General features: G+C 51.6%; 2 protein-coding genes across 2 annotated transcripts; both read left to right on the top strand.

Moving 5' to 3' along the window:
- Positions 1 to 9702: 9702 nt before the first annotated feature.
- Positions 9703 to 10485, top strand: LOC122379889. The gene has a single exon (XM_043362468.1). The coding sequence runs from the start codon at positions 9703 to 9705 to the stop codon at positions 10483 to 10485; it is 783 nt and encodes a 260-aa protein (XP_043218403.1).
- A 1204-nt stretch (positions 10486 to 11689) lies between these two features.
- LOC122379888 lies at positions 11690 to 15986 on the top strand. The gene is made up of 3 exons (XM_043362467.1): positions 11690 to 13327; positions 15498 to 15596; positions 15912 to 15986. Exons 1-3 carry the CDS (start codon positions 11690 to 11692, stop codon positions 15984 to 15986), a joined length of 1812 nt encoding a protein of 603 aa, XP_043218402.1.
- Positions 15987 to 20829: the final 4843 nt, after the last annotated feature.

Genomic DNA, 20829 nt, shown 5'->3' with positions numbered 1-20829 from the left:
GGTACGGCCAGTTCTCGAGTACGCAAACACCGCCTGGGGACCTCTATTTATTGGAGACCAGTGGAAGGTTGAAAAAGTCCAGAAGCGAGCAACAAGAATGATAGCAGCTATCAGGCACCTTCCGTACAATGAGCGACTCAAGAGACTGAGATTACCCACTCTGCAGTACAGGCGGGACAGAGGAGACATGCTAACGGTATACAACTTGTTCAATGGCAAAATCAGAATGGACTGGTCCAACTTCTTCTCAATGGCTCCAGAAGATGCCCCAACCAGAGGCCACTCCAAGAAACTGAGAAAACCAGCAGCAAGCAGAGCTCTCCGACAACGTTTCTTCTCACATCGAGTCGTCGATCTCTGGAATACCCTGCCAGAGGACGTAATCAACTGTGACACAACAAACAACTTCAAAAAAGAACTTGACAAACACTGGAAGGACAGAATGTACAATGTATGATGGAACAGAGAAAAAGAAGAAAACAATGATAATTCAGTAATGAGTGGGAAAACCACAGGTTCTTCTGATCCTATTTTCTTCCCAATATCCCAGTATACCAGTATACCAGTATACGTAGGCCGGCTGGGGGCCCATAGAGGCCAGTTTGGGGCCCTCAGAGGCCAGTGTGGGTCCTTTGAATGAGACGAAATGACCAAGGACCTTAAAAATGGGCAACAGCGGCTTCCTATAGTCACGGGTAGCACGCTCGTCTTTTTATGCACAGCTCCATCTCAGAGTTCGAGAGGCCGCGGGGGTCCGATCGACTCCTCCCCCTTACGTTAGCGGCTGTGGAAACGCCAACAGACGGGCGATGGCTAAAAATTGCAGCTGCTTTTGTACGACTGTACGGAGGCGGTGAGATGGTGAAGCGAACAGCTACGTGAAAATTGATATCTTATCAATGTGTGCTGTGCCTTTTGGCCTGGGCTAATCTTTGAACCCCGGGATGCAACAGTCACGATGGTTCCATCAATGGAACCACTATCTCTAAAAAGATAGGCTTTCTCAGAATCTCTCATTACCCCCACCGAAAGGGCTCCATTACCCCAAAGGAGCCATGCCCCACCATTTGCCGACCCCTGATTTAGACGTTGCCTAGAATAAAAGCAGATCTAACACATCCCAAGGTCATTTTAGGGGTGCGACATTAGCCGTTTTCACGACGGCCATCTGGTACACATTTGGTGCACATCTGGTACAGATTAGGTGCAGATTTGGTCAAATCAGGTTCAGTGTGGCCGTTTTCACGACGGAACTTTCGCAGAGGAACCTATTTGATACCTGAAAAGTACCTACCCTTTGAGGCCTTAACATCCCTCAAACTGAAATATTTTATGTTCAAAATAATTTTAGAAGTTTAAATCCGGGCATTTTTTGCCCTAAAATCACTTATTTATTTACAAACACAGCAATTTTTGGTTCTAGTAGCCCACCTTTCGACTATGAGGTATCAAATCAGCGTGGCAACTTGCTCCCTGTTTGCTCCCTCGGGTATCTAATTCCGGAATTCTTAAAAACAAGGAAAGTATATATCGAGCTTTCTTTTATGCCTATTGAGTTATGTTTTAATGGTAATTAAAATATGACAAATTTTTAAATTCCATTTTTGATAAGAAAAACACGGAAAACAATGAAACAAAAATGTGAAAAGTAGAACTACGGTGTCTCATCAGCATCCAACAATCACCCCGACCAATCATGGCCTGAGTAGGATATTGCGTCATACCTGGGACATGCCAGCGGCGTTCGGGTCATATAGCCTTGGTCTCGCAGGCCGTGGAGTAGGTCATTACTTTGAGTGGAGTGTGATTACGTTTCTTATAGGTATCTTGGTCATTACTTTGCTTCGTGAGGTGTGGTGTCCCGTTTATGTTTTGTTTGTTATTGTATTATCTGAAGATCTGTGATTGTGCGCTGGACTATGGACGGTAAGCGACCTCTCAAGCTGATGGGGAGTGTTGGGATCATTTGACATGATCAGGGCGTTGTTTTGGTAAATGTGAAGATGAAGTCCCGTACTGCAAAGAATGGCTCGTAGGTCGACGAGGCGCACTGGCCCAAGTTCAAAATCCATACCAACCCTTCAAACAGAGCTGGAAAATCCGCACCAAAGCAGACTGAGAGTAAAAGGAAAAATCCGCACCAAACCAAAAAATGACCGACTGCTGCACACTCATTTAGAATTAGACCCGAGAGCACACTGAATTACATGTCAAAGCTCCAACATTATTTTTTATTCTCCTTATCTATCTCGTCTTGATCCGTCATGTCCGTTGCCAAGCCAAATCCGCACTGTGCTACAATCCGCACCACTCCAAGCCAAATCCGCACTGCACCGCACCAGGGCCCTGTTTCAGGGGCGCTAGCAGCGCGCTGCCAGCACTTTTTGCGAGCTGATGTCATATGGTCATGTGACAATAAGGACGGTTCGTGCCATCCGTGAGCTCCTCCATAGCTGCGAATGGAACAGAGTTGCTGTCACGTTGAACGTAAATGTATCAGACACTAAGGATGGTTCGTGCCATCCGTGAGCTCCTTCATAGCTGCGAATGGAACAGAGTTGCTGTCACGTTGAACGCAAATGTATCAGCAAGTAGCAACTCTGTTCCATTCGCAGCCATGAAGGAGCTCACTGATGGCACAAACCGTCCTTAGTGTCACATGACCATATGACGTCAGCTCGCGAAATGCGCTGCCAGTGCGCTGCTAGCGCCCGTGAAACAGGGCCCAGATCCACACCAGCCAAACAAGCCTAAACCGGCGAAATCTCGTCGAAATTGTCATGCTTTGCAGACTGAACGAAGTCCAATGAAGATATTGAGCATAATCTATCCTCACCTCACCTTGCCTACAAACCTAAAACTGTCAACATACCAACCTACAACAAACTTACCTACAACCTACCAACAGCCAACCTAAAACCTACATCATAACACCTACAACCTACCAACCTACAATTCAACAACCTACCAACTGGACTTTATCCAAACATATAACGTTGTGTCAATGGCATGCTGCCAGCTCATATAGCAATTCAGGTTTTCATAGAGACAGCAACAAGCTAATTGCTCCAACACTACCACAAGTGTGAGTGTGGAGGGGGAGGGAGAGGGAGAGGGAGAACACGATACTCTGTGCCGTTCTCTAACCCTCCCCCCCCCCCCGCTCCATTGGCTATTGTTGGATTTCTTCTGCACTCATGCACTCACACTGCTCAAGCCGTTCGTGCCCCCATGATAACCACATATTAATTGCTTCGTTAAACATTGATGATGTTTCTGTCCCTAATTTCAGATCCTGCTGTACAGCTGCTCGTCTTACTTTTAACACAGGAGGATGGTGCAAAACGATGCATGAAACGGCTTCGACGTCTCTTGCATGTTACTGCTTTTGGTTTAATAAGACACCATCACATACGCAAGACTGTGATATGCGCGGCTCTGAAACGGCGACTGAGGCGGCGCAAAGTGGTGCGCATGAGCAAATTTTGGGAAAACGAGGTTCCCACATGGGTCGACCAAAAGTTTCGTGCAAACTTTCGGGTATTTTATTTTATTTAGTTGAGTAGGTGCTTCGGCCCAAACTTTCGGGTACGTACTTTGCTTCAGTTGGCGTCAAAGCCCTATCATTGCTGACAGTAACGAGTGCGCAGCCGACGAATCCAGTTTGTTTCATGGTAAAGTGATGACTTGATGCCAGTTAGCTTAGGTTGGGCAAGTTAGCTCAGACTTAGTAGGTACATGATACATGGATTTATGCTTCCATAAATATCCCATGCATAACCGTTATGAGTCATGATGGATGTAACCTCAATAGTTATGATAACACAAGACTCATGTTGTTCCTTTATGGTTCTTCACAGATGTCCAGACAGTCATTCGACAAGCTGGTTGAGTTGGTAGCCGATGAGATGGCTCCGGACCCATCGACCCCAGCAGCTGCAGTGGCTGTTGATAAGCGTGTCGCCATCGCGTTGTGGACAATGGCGACAACATCCGAGATGCGCACAATCGGCTGCATTTTTGGCGTGGGGACGTCGACGGTCCACAAGTTTTTCAAGATGTTCGTTGAGTAAGTTCAGCCTTACCACCAGTAAAACGCCTTTTGCATAGGTGGAGAATTGTATTCAACTGTGGGTGTCCAAACACCCATGTGATCCAGCCAACACCCACGCCAAATAAGTGAACACCCACGTCAAACTTTCAACACCCATAACATAAAAAATGAAAATTAAAAACCATAAGCACATTATAAAGTTGAATATACTGTCGATTTTACGAGAGAAAATGAAACAACTCTCTGACCTAGTACATTACCTAGTCTATTGATTTAGTCATACTTGATAATGGACTACATCCGAAATATTTATCTCGTTTTGTACCTTATTATGTATTTGGCAATACCTATATTCAACTTTATTGTTTTAGCTACACGGTCTTGTATCTTCATTTTTGTTATAAATTAAAGTTAAAGTTAGCTCATTATAACTTATAATGAGCTTCGAACAGCGCTTGCTAACATCCATGACATAACTTTTATTTGTACAAGATAGGTAAACATCGCTCAGTGACTTTTAGAAGAAAACATTCCGAAAAAATATTTGAATGTGTTGGTGTCGAAACACCCGTGTCAGGTCCTGCCAACGAGCATGCTAAGAAAGTCACTAAGTTATTCCAGAACTAAAAGTCTGTGTTGATAGGCCTGCAAAAAGCTTTTAGAGGCTAAAGGTTGTGTGCATATAGGGCCCACAGACGTCGGAGTGAGGGCTTCAGGAGCCTGCGTGAAAACAAGGCAATATATAGGCGTGAAACCGCAAAGAACGCGCCACTGGGGCTCTCGGGACGCAAGGGCACGCTCAAACAAGAGCGTGGGGACGCTCAAAGGCAGGCGGGCGAGGACAAGAGCCGGTTTGGGGTTCTCAGAAACCGACGTGAGTCCTCACGGACTTCAGAGGCTGATGTGATACCCCTAGGAGCCGATGCAGGCCCTCAGAAGCATGCGTGGGACCCTTACATATAGCCCTGTGTGGAGGCTCAGGATCTGGAGGAGGACCCAAAGACACAGTTGAGGTGCCAGGGTCTAATCTTATGAGGCAAAGTACTATTCTATTGACGGCACAAGGTAACATGATAAGACTGTTGGTAAATACGTGTCCGAGCTAACAGAATGGCTCCTGGGACCGTCAACATGGCGTTACAAATATTGTGCATGTAATAATCGTTTTCAGCAGCTAAACATCAGCTACTTAGTGCTGCAAAATCCTTTATACGGCATTAATAAGTTTGGCCCCAGTTGACGAGACGGCATAATACCCCCTGAAGCTGTCATGGGGACCTCAGAGTCAGAGTCAGTAGAAGGCCTGTGTTTGTTCCAAAGGGTGTGGGATCCCAGCTGAGCCTGGTTGGGGGCTAGGACGTCAGGATTATGCCATTGTCTTTGGGCCCAACATCTGTCTCATGGGCCCGGCCAAGATTACTTTACTACTCGGCCCGGCAGGCAGCAGTTTCTCACGAAAATGCATGATGTTGAAATATGAACGTCTTAAATGTCACCCTTTCCCAATTTTGGGGTGCAAGAAGTGGTGTTTGCACCGCTTCTCTTATTGAAAGGGGGTAAAACCTGCACAACCTGCACCCTCTCTTCCGCCGCCACTGCCTCTGAGGGCACCATGCATACAGACTTTTCAAAGGCCGATGTGGGATCATCTCACGCGGGCTTGGCCCGGCACGGAGGCCGCCCTGGAGTGTCTCAGAGGCCTCCGTAGGTCCTCAGAGTGGCTTTGGTTCTCAGAAGCCGACTGGACCCTGAGAAGCCTATGTACGACTTGCGTCTCGTAGGACTGATGTGAACTATGACAGATCGGCATGCTTTTATCTGTAGCCAATGTAGCCCCAACGAAACCGACTCCGGACCAATTGGGCCCTGGATAAACCCTCAGACGCCGGTGAGGACGGTTAGGCGCCCGTGTGGGTCTTCAACGACTGACTGGGACCTCAGAGACCCATGCCACGTGGGCCGTGGGGCCCTCAGAGGTCCCAGCATAGGACTTCTATGACCGATTTGGGGCCCTCACAGGCCTAAATAGGGCTTTCAAAAATCGACGTGGGCCAGGGTAAGATCCATAGAGATATAGGGTGTGGGATGTCGAGCCGACAAATGGGGTCTTTTAGTTTAACAGTTCTTGTAGATCAGTAGCGAGAAACGAGCGAGCCGAATAGTGAGCCCTGCACGTGCGTTGGTGTGACGTGATGATTTTTGCAGACTATCCTGGCGGTGTTTCACGGCCGATAGCAGCACGCTGCTATCACACGTGTCAGATTGGGTTTCCATGAAAAATTCAACAAAATCGTATCTCCAACACTGCCACAATGACGTCACATATGTAACGTCAGCTCGCGAAATGTGATAGCGGCGTGCTAGCAGTGTGTCGAGTGAAACAACGCCCTTTCCTAACCGAACTGTGGTGCTTTAACAATTAGACTGTAATCAACCCACCAGTTTTTAACATGGAAGTAGCCTCTGCACGTGTGCAACGTGCACGTGCAAGCTAATACCGATTTGATTTGAATGGCAATTTTTCTAACTTGTCATTAACAGCATGCGTGCTATAACTTGAGGTTTTAAGCAAAATGTTACACACATTTCCGTTAATCATTTTGGCCAACAGTATCAAAAAGTAACCGAATTCCGATGAGTATAGCCGATTTGGGAGTACCAGACCTTGTTATAGAGCCGACCAAGTCCAACATGCACCATCGGCAAGACACGGGACACCCAACACCGCCACTGACCCAACACCCACGTGGATTTTTACAATTCTCCACCTATGGCCTTTTGGGGCGACCAACGGAGCGAGCGAGAGGGTTTGCCTTGCACGTGCGAAATTGCGAGGGCGTACCTCCAACTAACTTGTGCACTCACCCTACTAACCGGTCCCCAGCGATGTGTAAAATTTGAGCGCAATCGGCCTAGCGGCCGTTGTCGAGATCTGGAAGCGGCACCCTGCACGTGCGCACGTGCAAAATGGGTCCCAACTGTCTTTCAGGAATAGTCCAATATGAATGTAGAAGGAATGAAGCTACCCTATGAAAATTGCCTCATGTAAATCGGTCAAGTGGTTGCTGAGATATAAGTCTCGCAAGGCCGCTCATGCTCAGAAATTTCCGTTAATCTACGAAAGACTATGCTCGCTTCCCTCGCTCCCTAACGAAAGACTACGCTCGCTTCGCTCGCTCCGTAATAAGCTGAAGGATGCCATTGCGTTCGCCAGGAGATGCGCTACAAAACCAGGCATCCAGGTGCTTATATTGATGTTAAGTTATGAATCTCCTGCCTTCGTCCAGCAGCTGTGATTAAGCATGTAAATTGCGCGGACTTGTATAAACATGGGCCTGTACACTGGGTGATCAAGCTCAGAGATTTAGGAGGGACAAACTATGACAATAAAGTGGTTCTTTCCATGCACTGTTTATAGGCGTAATGTTAAAGTTTTGCCGATTGAGAGGGGCGATGTCCCTATTTGCCTTCCGCTGGAGCCGCCACTGCCCACTGGGTCTGTAGCTGCTTCTCCTAAACCTGCAAATACTTCTGTTCTATGTAGTTAACCAGTTTAAAGTACCAGTCACAGTTTCATGTTCCCTGTAAAAGCGGTACGCAATGTATGAGTTGACCGTGAGCAGCCGCCCACGTCACAAGAGCTACTGGCGTAACTGTCCACGGGGTATGTATGTCGTGTTATGACACTTTAAGGTAAAGAAATTGAGTATAGTTCAGATAGTTATTGCTTGTTTGCATCTGGTACAGGGTCTTACCTTAATCGTTATCCGCAGCGCCTTGCTGACAGAAGGTCTTCCGATCTACATCCGACTACCTACTGATGAGGAGGCTGCTGCTGGCGCTGAACGCGTACGTCAGAAGACAGGCGTACCGGCGGTGTGGGCAGCCATTGATGGTACCCACATACCCATCTCGGCGCCGAAAGGTCGTCTCCGCGATTACGTCAACAGAAAGGGATGGACGAGCGTCATTGCTCAGGGCGTCGTCGATGACAGAGGAAGGTGTGGATCGCACTAACACTGCAACGCCAACAGTAGTAGGTAACGTGTTAGTTGGAAAGAGCAGGGCCCAATCTTACCAATGCCGTGAATAGGCAAAATGCAGTGAATGGAGCCCATTCACGGCAACGGCATATTACCAATGCCGTGGATAGCTATTCACGCCATCTCATTCACGGCATGCGGTCGATGTTTATCCACGGCATTTTGGCAGTGCTTTAACATGGGCAGTGGCACAAGCTGCCGCGAAGGCGGCAGAACAAACGCAAATAATCAGCTGTTTGCGCTGTCGGTGGCCGTTCCATTCACGCCACCTTTTAGTGCCGTGAATGGCGGGTGTTGTGAAAGGGATAGGTCGCTGGGAGGCTGTTACTATGCAATATTTGACACTATTATTTTTTTTAAAGTAAAGAATTCTTCATATAATGCCCTTGACATCTTAGAGCGACGATTACACGCATAGTTATTATTTCAAAAACATGTATTTTTCAGGGTTAAAATCATACTCAAATCCATAAAAATAAACATGTTTATTCATTATATGGTCGTATTCTTCAAATCCATACGAGATCGTGAAGGCGATTTTAGCATCTGGGCCCAATCATACCAATGCCAAACCTATCTATATATGCTATAATATGGGTGTTTCAGTGTTCACCCCGTCCGGACGTCTCACAAACATCCTTCATGATTTCTAAGTAAATATTTAAAACAATTAAATACCGTAAACTTGTCAAACAAGTATCAGCACTCACAATGATATTTTACCACTTTCTGTCTGGCACAGACAGCTACGGAGCATGCTGTCTTCATGCGTCTTAATCTAACTTCTGAACTGAATGCCTTTTTCTTGATATGTTATGGTTTTGAGATGTAGACGGGTTTCTTCAATATTTTGAGTAATTCCTTTTGTTATCGTGCTCGTAAAAAGCAGCAAATAAGGCTATAGCTTGAGCTGGCCGGGTGCATGTACCCAAAGCCAGAGTCAAAGTTTAAACTTTACGAGCTGCATTTCAATTGCATTATTCCAATGTCTTAGAAACAACAGCGGAGCTATCACTAGGTCGTTACTTCAATAATTTTATCTCAAAATTGTTGCAATATCTTAACAGCAAGTAAATAGAAATGATGAGCAGCGAAACGAAGTTGAAATCTAATCCACTCGATTTTCTCAGCGCGAGAATGTCCTCGCGGAAGTTTACTAGGCCAGTAATCCGCTTTTCAGGAGAATTCTTTAGGCAGGCTTTAGTTTTTCATAGTTTGTGTATTAGAATCTTGTGGCCGCAGTCGTGCCACTGCGGCGCCGCCGCCGCCCCGTCCAGGCTCGGGATGAGTTATATGGCATTGTGCGGGGCGGGGCCGGGAGGAAACGGCCGGCGGCACGCGCAGCGCAATTGTAAATTTAAGATATGTCATTTAAGGCACGTAGGCCGCCAAGCTGGCGCCTTCCGTCACCTCGTCGCTGCTGTGCAAGTTCGCACTCGTTTTGGGCGTGTTCTAGACGTTTCGTAACCTGTTGAATAAAAGGTGGGTCACGTACGACCCCCGGCCAGTCTGGGCCGGCGCGCGACGGAGGCAGCTGGCAATACAACGGCAATGTGGACATAAGGAGTTTACTACAAGCTATTTCGGCCTTGGAAGACTGCCGTGATGGGGAACGAGAAGGAGACCTGTGATGGTTCGGACGCTGCGGCTGATCTCCGCCTAATCCCGGAGTTTGACGGTGTGTCGCAGCCCGTGTGCGAGTGGCTGGACAAGGTCGAACTTGTGTGTCAGCTGCGCGGCATCAAGGGACTGCACGTCGTCGTCCCGCTGAGACTCACTGGTGGTGCGTTTGCGGTATATCAACAGCTCGGAGAAGATGAGAAGAAGAAGTACGAGGACATCAAAAGGGCCCTGACATCGGCGTTTGCTTCGGATCGGTTTGAAGCCTACGACCAATTTGAACGTAGAAGGCTGCGTCCAGGTGAGACGGTGGACGTGTTCGTCTCTGAGCTGCGCCGGCTGGCTGGCTTGTTCGGAGGTATGCCGGACGACAGCCTGGCCTGTGCCTTCGTGGCCAAACTGCCAGATTCAGCACGCCGTGCGCTCCGGGCTGGATCACGGATGGAGGACATGCCGTTTAGCCAGCTAATCGGTCGCGCTCGGGCCGTGCTAGCCGACGAGGAAACAAACACCGCGGCCGCCGCCGCTGGCACAAGGACTGGAGCACTCCCGGCCACAATGAAATGCTACTCGTGCGGGCAACCGAACCATATCGCCCGCGACTGCACGGCAGGCCGCGGACAGCGGGGCCGTGGAGGCCCCCGTGGTGGACAGAGCCTCGTGAGGTGCTACAACTGCAACCGGCAGGGGCACATCGCCTCTGCGTGTCCGGAAAACGACGCGGGAGGGGAGAGATCAGCGCCAGCCTCCTCTCCTGTCGACCAGTGAACGGGGCGCTGCCAGTCGCGCAGCTGTCGGTGGACGGAGCGAGCTGCAAGGCGCTGGTTGATACAGGATGCAGCCAGTGTGTAGCTCACGTGTCAGTTTGTCGGAGGTGGAACCGACGCCCGGTGAGCGTGATGACAGTGAGTGGAGGGCGTTATTGGTGTGAGGGGTCAGGCGTGGCACGCGTGCAGCTGCGGTCCGGTGAATCAGTGTCCGTAGATGTGCTCGTCGTAGCACGTAAGCCACTGGGGTTTGAGTTCATCCTCGGGATGAATGGTATCAGAGCACTGGGTGGCGCTACAGTGAGTTCGGATGACCGAGTCAGATTCGGAGTTGAGGCAGCGGTGTCTCATATAGCGGCGTCAGTGGCCTCACCCGGTGACCGGGTCAGCTGTGATGGTGAGAGGACTGGGGTGTCGCGTGCAGTGGCAGCGACTGCACGGGTGAGTCATGATCAGGCGAGCAGTGAGGCGGCCCCAGCGTCAGGTGCAGCGGCGGCAGCTGCAGCAGTGAATCGAGCTGACAGCAGTAAGGGGGATCCGGTGTTGGGTGCGGCGGCGGCGGCCGCACGGGCTAATCGAGCCGACGAGAAGGACTTTGTGGTGAGCTTTGATGAGACAGAAAAGAAGTGGTCGGTGGAGTGGAAATGGTGTGGAGGAAAGGAGCCCGAGCAGCTGCACAATACAGCAGAGGAGTACGCGATTCCAACAGAAGCCCGACACGAATACGAGCGAGAACTCCCCAAGTGGGTGGCGAATCAATTACCGGGGTTACATGAGCAAGTAAATGCGTATCAGGAACGGATTTTCCTATTCGCTTACCATTGTAGTCCGTTTGTAATGCGCATTAACTCTGCTCATGTAACCCCGAGCAATGGCTCGTCCCTTATGATGAGAGCGTGCACGGGAGGGTCAAAGGCACGATCCCGCTCATGGCGGTCATCCAACCGAAGAAGGACAAAGTGCGTCCCGTCATGGATTTCAGGGAGTTAAATACGCACCTGGACCCGCATACAGCTGACGCGGATGTTTGCAGTGAGAAAATCCGTGAGTGGCGTCGGTGTGGACGAAACGTGTCTCTCCTAGATCTGCGAGACGCTTACCTGCAGATCCACGTGCACGCATCGCTGTGGCCGTATCAGACTGTAGTGTTCCAGGGCAGACGGTGGTGTCTGAGCAGACTTGGCTTTGGGCTCAGTCTCGCACCGATGGTGATGAGAAAGGTGCTGGAAATGGCCCTGAAACGTGACCCGAGGGTGCACACCGCTACATCACCTTACGTGGACGACATACTCGTAAATGAAAACATCGCTACTGCATTGGAGGTGAAGGGTCATCTGGAGGCGCTCGGTCTGACCTGCAAATCCCCGGAGAAGGTGTCAGAAGGTGCTCGTGTCCTGGGCATTCGAGTCTGGGGGGAGCGGCAAGGACTGTTCTGGAAGCGGGACAACCAGGATCTACAGCCGCCGCCAAAGCTGACGAGGAGAGAGGTCTTCTCGCTGTGCGGACGTCTGACAAGTCAGGTCCCGGTGTGTGGCTGGCTGCGTGTCTCCGCATCCTACCTGAAAAGACGCGCCACTGCAGCGACAGACGGCTGGGATGACGAGATCACCGACCCAGAACTCCAGAAAATGGTCATGGAAACGCTGCAGCGCGTGAAAACGGCCGATCCCGCACGAGGTTGCTGGGATGTCACCGGCGATGAGGGAGTCGTGTGGGTGGATGCCAGCTCCCTCGCCATAGGAGCCGTGCTGGAGATGGAAGGCAGCATCGTTGAGGACGCCTGCTGGCTTCGGAAAAATCCCGAGACACACGTGAACCTTGCAGAACTGGACTCTGTTGTGCGTGGCATCAATCTGTCCCTGGCATGGAACCTGAAGAAAGTGACTGTCGTGACGGACTCGAAAACGGTCTATCACTGGCTAACAGATGCGCTCTCCGGCAGAGCTCGGATAAAGACGAAGGCGGCGAGTGAAATGCTGATTAGAAGGCGCCTGGAGACCGTGAAGAGTCTGAGAGATGAGTACGGCCTCCAGCTGACCGTGAAGTGCGTTCCGTCAGTGGACAACAGGGCTGACGCACTGACGAGAGTGCCGAAGAAGTGGCTGAACCAACAAAGCGATCCTGAGGTCTGCGGCGCTGCCTTCTCGGCGCCGGATGTGGTCAGGATCCATGAAACAAGCGGACACCCAGGCATCGGGAGAACGCTGCGCCTGTGTAGGGAGCACGACCCGGCTGTGAGCAGGCACCAGGTGCGCAGTGTAGTTAGCCAGTGCGAAAGGTGCCAGTCCATCGATCCAGCGCCCCAGCGGTGGACACATGGTTCGCTGAGCGTGACTAAATGCTGGGACAAGGTCAGCATGGACGTCTGTCACGTAAACGATCAGCTGTACCTGACTCTGATTGACTGCGGTCCGTCTCGGTACGCGATCTGGCGGCGGATAAAGCGACAGGACACCGACAGCATCATCAAGGCTCTGGAGTCGGTATTCCTGGAGCGCGGCGCTCCGAGGGAGCTGCTGACGGACAACTTCACCTCATTCCGCAGTGCCGCATTCCACGAGTTCGTCAGCCGGTGGGGTGTCAGCGTCCGGTACCGAGCTGCCCATGCGCCGTTCGGCAATGGTGTCTCTGAGAGAAACCATAGGTCGGTCAAAACAATCGTAGCGCGCAAAGGCTGCTCAGTGGCGGAAGCAGTCTACCGCTACAATGTGATGCCGCGCAGTGATGACCTGAACTCTAGTCCTGCCAACGTACTGTTCAACTACAAACTGAGAGTGCCGGACGTGGAGAGTGAGGAAAAGTGCGAAGAGAGTGAGTGTGCTATGTTCAGTGTAGGCGATACGGTATGGATCAGAGACCCTAGTCGCCGGTGTGATGTGCCAAGTTCCATAGGAACAGTCACCCGACAAGTGTCGGCGCAGTGTGTGGAAGTAGACAATTTCCCCCGTCACGTGAGAGATCACGTGAGACTGGCTTTCGTTCCCAGTCCGGAGAGTGGCCAGACTGAGCCGCCGAACAATGACAATGACGACTCTGGCCCAATTATCTTGCGAGAGTGTGCGCACGAAAGCCACGGGGAAAATGTGCCCCCTGTGACGTACGCTGAAGTTCTACGCCGCGGCATGCGGGAGAGACGCCCTGCCGTTCTGACCCAGTACGATGATTTGTAGATCAGGGGGGAGTGTATTAGAATCTTGTGGCCGCAGTCGTGCCACTGCGGCGCCGCCGCCGCCCCGTCCAGGCTCGGGATGAGTTATATGGCATTGTGCGGGGCGGGGCCGGGAGGAAACGGCCGGCGGCACGCGCAGCGCAATTGTAAATTTAAGATATGTCATTTAAGGCACGTAGGCCGCCAAGCTGGCGCCTTCCGTCACCTCGTCGCTGCTGTGCAAGTTCGCACTCGTTTTGGGCGTGTTCTAGACGTTTCGTAACCTGTTGAATAAAAGGTGGGTCACGTACGACCCCCGGCCAGTCTGGGCCGGCGCGCGACGGAGGCAGCTGGCAATACAACGGCAATGTGGACATAAGGAGTTTACTACAGTTTGCTATCACGTTTTCCACAAATAACTTATCCTTCACACATATGTATGGCTCTAAAACAAATAAACGCCCGACAAAACTTTAAATAGAGAGCTATACTTGTTCACAAGCAATACGCACAATTTCCGATAGCGAAGGTGACAAGAATTGACCAATCACGTTGCGTGTTTTCTGCTGGCGCTGAATTGTACCGTGGGCAAAATGACGTGAATAGAAATGCCGTGGCACGGCATTGGTGAGATTGGGTAAATGGAGTGCCGTGGATCAGCCGCCGTGGTAGGCATCCACGGCATCTGCATCCACGGCATTGGTAAGATTGGGCCCTGGTCTGCAATTGAAAAAGTCATCCCGTTTTCAGAATCCATCTGCCCAGTGCCTACTTACCGTACCATTTCGCCTTGTTCATTTGTCAAGAAGCAAACTCTGAGCAATAACACAGCGGCTGCTTTATGGATTTTCTCTTCTTTACTTCCAACGCTTTAACTCCGAGTAAATTATCCTGAATACTATCAAGGATGAAGCACAGGCGCGGGAGGTGGGTTCGATTCCCACACCTGATATCTACTTGGAATCAGGAATGGTTTGCCCGCGCCGTGCAGTTTACTCCTTGTTTCATTCTTCATCTTCCTGCTTCTTTTATCAATTCTTCAACCTCATGCCATCATGGATATGTGCCCCCGCTGCTTATCCTTGGAGCTACAACTTCCCTTATCCACCTCAGAACACAATCAAGCTGCACAGCACAGACAGAGGCAGATAGATAGATGAGAGAGGGAGAGAGAGAGAGAGAGAGAGAGAGAGAGAGAGAGAGAGAGAGAGAGAGAGAGAGAGAGAGAGAGAGAGAGAGAGAGAAGAGGGAGAGAAAACACAACGGAAAACAGAGAAAGTAAGAAGTGGGCGGTGGCAGAGTGAGGGCTAGGTGGGCTGTGGGAGGCAGGAGGTAGTAGGATTAGAGGAAGGAAAACTCATCAGACACACGGAGGACGAGAAGGAGGCTGTCTGATACAGAGGAAAGATGAGAAGGAGCAACGAGCTTGAGAGGGATAAAAAGACGGATTGATCCATGCCATGTTTTCTCTTATCACATTGAGATGCACCACAGCACCTCACAATAAAAAAACACTTCTTCACAGATTTGTTTCATTGTGCTGCCAAAATGCTGGCAGTAACCATGATGCCCACGTGCTGCGAGGGTCCTACTTCTACCGCGCTGCGGAGGCCGGCCAGTTACCTCAGGTCTGTTGTGATTGTTGTGTTGCGATGATGTGCGCCTGTAGATTTTTTTCGCTCTGTTAGGCCAGTTTATTTCGCTGTGAACTATTTTCATCATAATTGTTTTCGAAACGTGTGAGCACGGGACCCACTTTCAGGTTCTTATTGGCTATGCGCTTCACGAAGGCGTTTGCCGTTTTAGTGGCTTCATTAAGTCTACTACAGTGATGATGAAATTGCATTTGTCCGTTTCATTTGCAGGGTACCGTGCGTGTCTGCGGGCAGGACGTGCCCCTCCTGGTGGTGGGCGACGCAGCCTACCCACTGCGTCCGTACCTGGTGAAAGGTTTCCAGGGCCAGGTAACACCGGCTCAGAAGGACTTCAACACCCGCCTTAACAAGGGAAGAGTGGTGGTTGAACAAGCCTTCGGACGTCTGAAGTGTCGGTGGCGCCGTGTACTTAAAAGATCGGAGCACTATGCGAGAAATGTTCCGAAAATTGTGCTCGCCGCAGCTGTGCTACATAACCTGGTCGAGTTCACGGACGATGCCATAAACGAGGCTTGGCTTGTGGCTGATGATGGTGTGAACGGACCGACACCATGCACCGAGACATCACCCGACTGCTGGTGCTGCTCGCGATAGTGCGTGCGCTCGCACTCGCTTGCGTTCCAGCACCTGCACCGTCACCTGCAGAACTACCACCTCGTCGAGAGCTCGATCGGACGCTGCGACAACACATCACCCTGAGACGGGTCCCGGCTCCGAGAGCGCCCGGTCCGCTCGCGGCGGCCCGGCACTCCCGACTCAGCGAGGCGGTGACCGAGCCTGGTCACCCCACTCCGCCTCGGGCCGGCAGCGGTCAGCTGGGCGTCCGGCCGGCCGGTGACCTCCCGGCGGCCGGAGCCGCCGTGACCTACGGCGGCGTGACTCAGCCCGCCGAGCGACCTGCTGCGAGACTGCCCCTCCCCGCTGCGGGGATCCTGCCACCCCAGCCTGGCCCGGAGCTGCGAACGGCTGACGGGGACCGGAGCCAGGGGCGGCCGCGGCGTAGCGGTGGCCGGAGACCGCAGCGGCGCGGGGCGCGCGGACGGAGAGCTGGGCGCCGCCCGCGGACTACGCCGGCGAGCCCTGGTCTACTGATCGGCTCGCTAAACATCCAGTCGATTCGACCCAAGCTTTTAGAACTGTCGGACCTGCTACACCGTCACAAGTATGACGTCATGCTGCTGACGGAATCCTGGCTCCGACCGTCCGTGCCCAGCCGACTACTGGTCGTCCCGGGCTACGCCATTTATCGCGTGGACCGTCCTGACGGCCGTGGTTACGGTGGCGTGGCGGTCGTTGCCAGGGACGACCTGACTGTGGCACCCTTCAAACCGACCGCCCAGCACCCGCCGGACAGCCGACTGGAAACTATCTGGTCGCTGCTGAAGTTGGACCACGGGCGCCAGCTGGTGCTGTGCAGCATTTACCGACCGCCGCGCTACACGGCGGCGGCGCTGGACGCCGACTTTGGAGACCTCGAGGCCCAGGTACAGAGTGCGGTGCTCCGATACCCGGCACTGACACTTATTATCTGTGGTGACCTGAACTGCGACCTTTTAAAGAGCGCCCCAGCACCGGCCCGTGTCCGTCTGGAAGAATTTTTATCTGATTACTCGATGTGTCAACTTGTGAAATCGCCAACTTTTACCTCTGGTTCACTTCTCGACGTATGTATGGTGACTAGTCCCAGCATAGTTTCTGACTGTCGGGTGACTTTCTGTGATTTTAGTCCGCACCACATAGTTCGTTTACATGCTGCCGTGCCCCGTGCTCGCCGCAGGCCTGTCATCACTCATTCGCGCTGTCTTAAACGTCTTAACCATGATGACTTCCTTCTCGACCTGTACCGTGCTGATTGGAGTAGAGTGTTTAGTTTACCGACCGTGTCTGAGAAGTGGAATGTCTTTTTGTCGATTTTTATGCCCGTACTCGACAAGCACGCGCCGATGCGGTCGGTTCGGGTCCGTAACCCGACTGCCCCTCCCATCTCGGCTGCTACACGAGACCTGATGTGTCGCCGCCGCGCCGCCCTGCGCGCGGGTGGACGGAGCGCGCCCGAGTACCGCCAGCTTAACCGTGCCGTGCGAGCTGCCATCCGCCGTGATACCCGACAGAGTATCGAGGAGGGTATCAGGGAGCGCGGGCCGCGGGCCGCCTGGCGGAGCGTGCGGGGGGTTGTGGCTGGCAAGCGCTCTGGCACACCGGTGCTACCTCAGCTACCCAGCGAGGAGCTGAACCACTTCTTCGTCTCTGTCGGACCGCGAGTGGCCGCCGAGGTGGCGGACCGGGACCAGGGTGCTGCTCGATCCGTCGCATGCCGTTTACCGCGTGTGGGGGCGTGTGGTTTTACTGTATCACCTATCGATATTGACACTTTGACCAGCACGCTGCTCAGCATGCGCAACTCGACCGCCCGCGGTGCTGATGATATCTGTATCAGGGTGCTGAAGGCCAGTTTCCCCGCTGTCGGCGCCGTACTCCTTCACATCATCAACTCCTGCCTGACCCAGTCTGACTATCCTGCTTCCTGGAAACACTCCCTTATCCACCCTATCCACAAGTCCGGTGACCCTTCCGACCCATCCAATTTCCGACCAATCTCAATCATTCCAGTCATCTCAAAGGTAGTGGAAAAGGTGGTTCAGCACCAACTTTACCACTACCTATCCTCAAACCACCTCCTCTCTCCCAACCAGCACGGTTTCCGTCCACACCATTCGACGGAAACCGCGCTGGTGACAGTCACCGACGACATCCTTAGTGCCGCCGACAGCGGGGAGATCTCTCTTCTGTGCCTAATAGATTTAAGCAAGTGTTTCGATGTCATTGACCATGATATACTACTCAGCAAACTGCACTTGTACGGCATCGACACTGCATGGTTTGCGGCCTACCTGAGCGGTCACACTCAGAGCGTGACTCTGCGTGACTGCGCCGGCGCCCAGCGTGTCTCGCCCCCGCTCCCCAACTCTATGGGCGTGTTCCAGGGCTCTGCCCTGGGGCCATTGCTGTTTACGGTGTTCTCAAACGACCTGTCACTCCATGCAAACGATGCCAAGGTTCTGCAGTACGCTGACGACACCCAGGTGATGGTCTCAGGCAAAAAGAGCGAACTTTCGGCGCTCATCTCTCGAATGGAAAATTCTCTCGCATCTTTGGATAACTGGTTCTGCGCGAACGCCCTCAAGGTCAACGCGAACAAAACTCAACTCATTACTCTTGGAAACCGTCAAAATTTGCGCAAACTACCAAATTTCACAGTCGCCTTCCGTGACACAAATCTCGTGCCTTGTAACGAGGTGAAAAATCTGGGTGTGACTTTCGACTCAAACATGTCCTGGGACTGTCACGTGGGTGCCGTCAGCCGCCGCTGCACTGGGACCCTCATCGGTCTCTCACAGGTACGACACGTCGTGCCCCGGGGCATATTCGTCTCTCTTGTGACAGCCCTGGTTCTCTCGCAGGTTCGCTATTGCATATCAGTTTATGGCAACGGCTCAAAAAAGAACACAGCTAGAATCCAAAAAATCCTTAACTTTGCAGCAAAAGTTATTTTCGGCCGGAGAAAATTTGACCATGCGAGTGACCTGCTGGAGAACCTGGGCTGGCTGGGGGCTCAGCAACTCGCTGAGTACAGTACGCTCTGCCTCACGCAGAAACTGCTCTCGAGTGGCGAGCCAGTCTCCCTCGCGGCCGTCCTCCGCTCGAACTCGGACGTACGTGAGCGCACGACCAGGCAGGACAGTCATCTCCATGTACCACGGTCAAGAACCGAGGCGGGGAAACGGCGTTTCTGTGCGAGAGCCCCGAGGCTTCACAACCAGCTGCCACCTGAGACCGTTTCCCTCAGAGGGAAACGCTTCCAACGAGCCCTGAAGCGACAGATGCGGAGCCGGACGCTGTCTTTAAACTGAAGTAAGGTCGTCTGACTCAGTGTGTGTGCGTGTGTGTGTGTGACTTGGTATGTTTCGGTTGGAAGACTAATTGTTTTGTACACATCTGGTATCTACCCTATTCTCTGACTCGGAGCTTGAAAAGCCACTGTTGCTGTGGAGTGCTCTTCAAAATAAATACAATACAATACAATACAACGGCTTGGCGCCCCAGCCAGCATGCCGACCGAATGATGGCCGCTGGGACACGCAGCGCGGTCGGGAGCTGCAACAGTTATTGTTTCTCCACGTGTCCCAGATGCGACAAACGTAGGAGACCGGCATGTGCGGAGACTGGCCTGTGTATCTGCCAAATTGTTATCGTGTGACGAGTGAGCAAAGCGAAGTCTTTTGTGTAACGGACGAATCTCAATATGAGCGGCCCGGCCCGACCCTGCCTGTAACGCTTTTGAGAGGAGTTTATATCTCAGCCAACGCTGGACCGATTGGCATGCGGTCTTTTTCTGCTGGGCATTCCAATCTCTTTTACCCCGTAATTAAGTACTCTTGATACATATCAGTGACCGTCGTGGCACGTGCCACATGATAGGGCGAGGGTGCTCATGCTTTTCTCGAAAAAGCTATGTTGCACAAGCTGATAATAGGCATATGCATCATTCAATGTTATGTCAGGTGATATTTTTCGGTCTGCTTTTCAGCCGTCCTGGACATTTATCTGAGACAGATTTGCATATGTAGTTTCCGTACCGCTTTCTGTCCAACTTCCAATTGCATTTGTAGTTGTCAATTTCACACCCGTAGGTCCTATGTGGTGCTGTGTACTTGCGTAGTTACGTTACCAAGTCGTCTGGTAAGTCGATCGTCGATTGTCTTGGTTCAAATCGATTGGTTATTCGTACTGTGGGTATTTGTATTCAGGCAGGTGAAAAACCGCTTTACTGAGTTATGTATATACGAAGTAATGACATGACACTCGATGTTGCCGAACTCCGAAGCGTCATTATTCTTCATTTAATCATGACACCCATGATTAGGTAAATGAACTTTGCAACTACAGCACCAATCTTTATTTTCGTACAAGGTACGGGTGGTGGACATGGGACATTAAGACATGCGTAGGAAACGGACGGCATTTAAATTTTGACATTGTAAAATAATTTTTAGAAGAAAGCCGAGCGACTGAAGTGCGAATTACTGAAGTCGTCAGTCGGTGGCGATTCACCACCAAATGCTAAGCAGCCGTAGCGCACAATTGGAGATGACCCACGAATCGTTGAAATGAAATAAATATTCAAAGACGTCTCAAATGAAATATATTGCGCACGACACCGTTATAATCATTAACGAATGACATCAGGGGCGGATCCAGAAAATCTCCAAGGGAGGGGCCATTAGAAACCAGGAGGCCCCCATAATCCCACCTGTTGGAGGCCCCATCTTCCCACTTGTTGCCCCCCCCCCCCCCAAAAAAAAAAACTGCGTCTATTGAGCTTATCTAGCTGTTCAGGCAACATCTCAACATGAATAGCCACTTTATTTTCAGGAGGCCCCCTTTTCAGCTTTTTAACTTTTTATTTTATTTTTGAAAAAAATCGGCCAAGGGGGGGGGGGGGCCATGGCCCCCATGGCCCCCCCCTTGTATCCGCGCCTGA

The sequence above is a fragment of the Amphibalanus amphitrite genome, unplaced genomic scaffold (genome assembly GCF_019059575.1).
Source record: "Amphibalanus amphitrite isolate SeventyFive unplaced genomic scaffold, NRLGWU_Aamphi_draft 000086F_arrow, whole genome shotgun sequence".
NCBI classification, from domain to species: domain Eukaryota; kingdom Metazoa; phylum Arthropoda; class Thecostraca; order Balanomorpha; family Balanidae; genus Amphibalanus; species Amphibalanus amphitrite.
The sequence above is the reverse complement of the archived record's forward strand: the minus strand, read 5'-3'. Positions and strand labels throughout refer to the sequence as shown.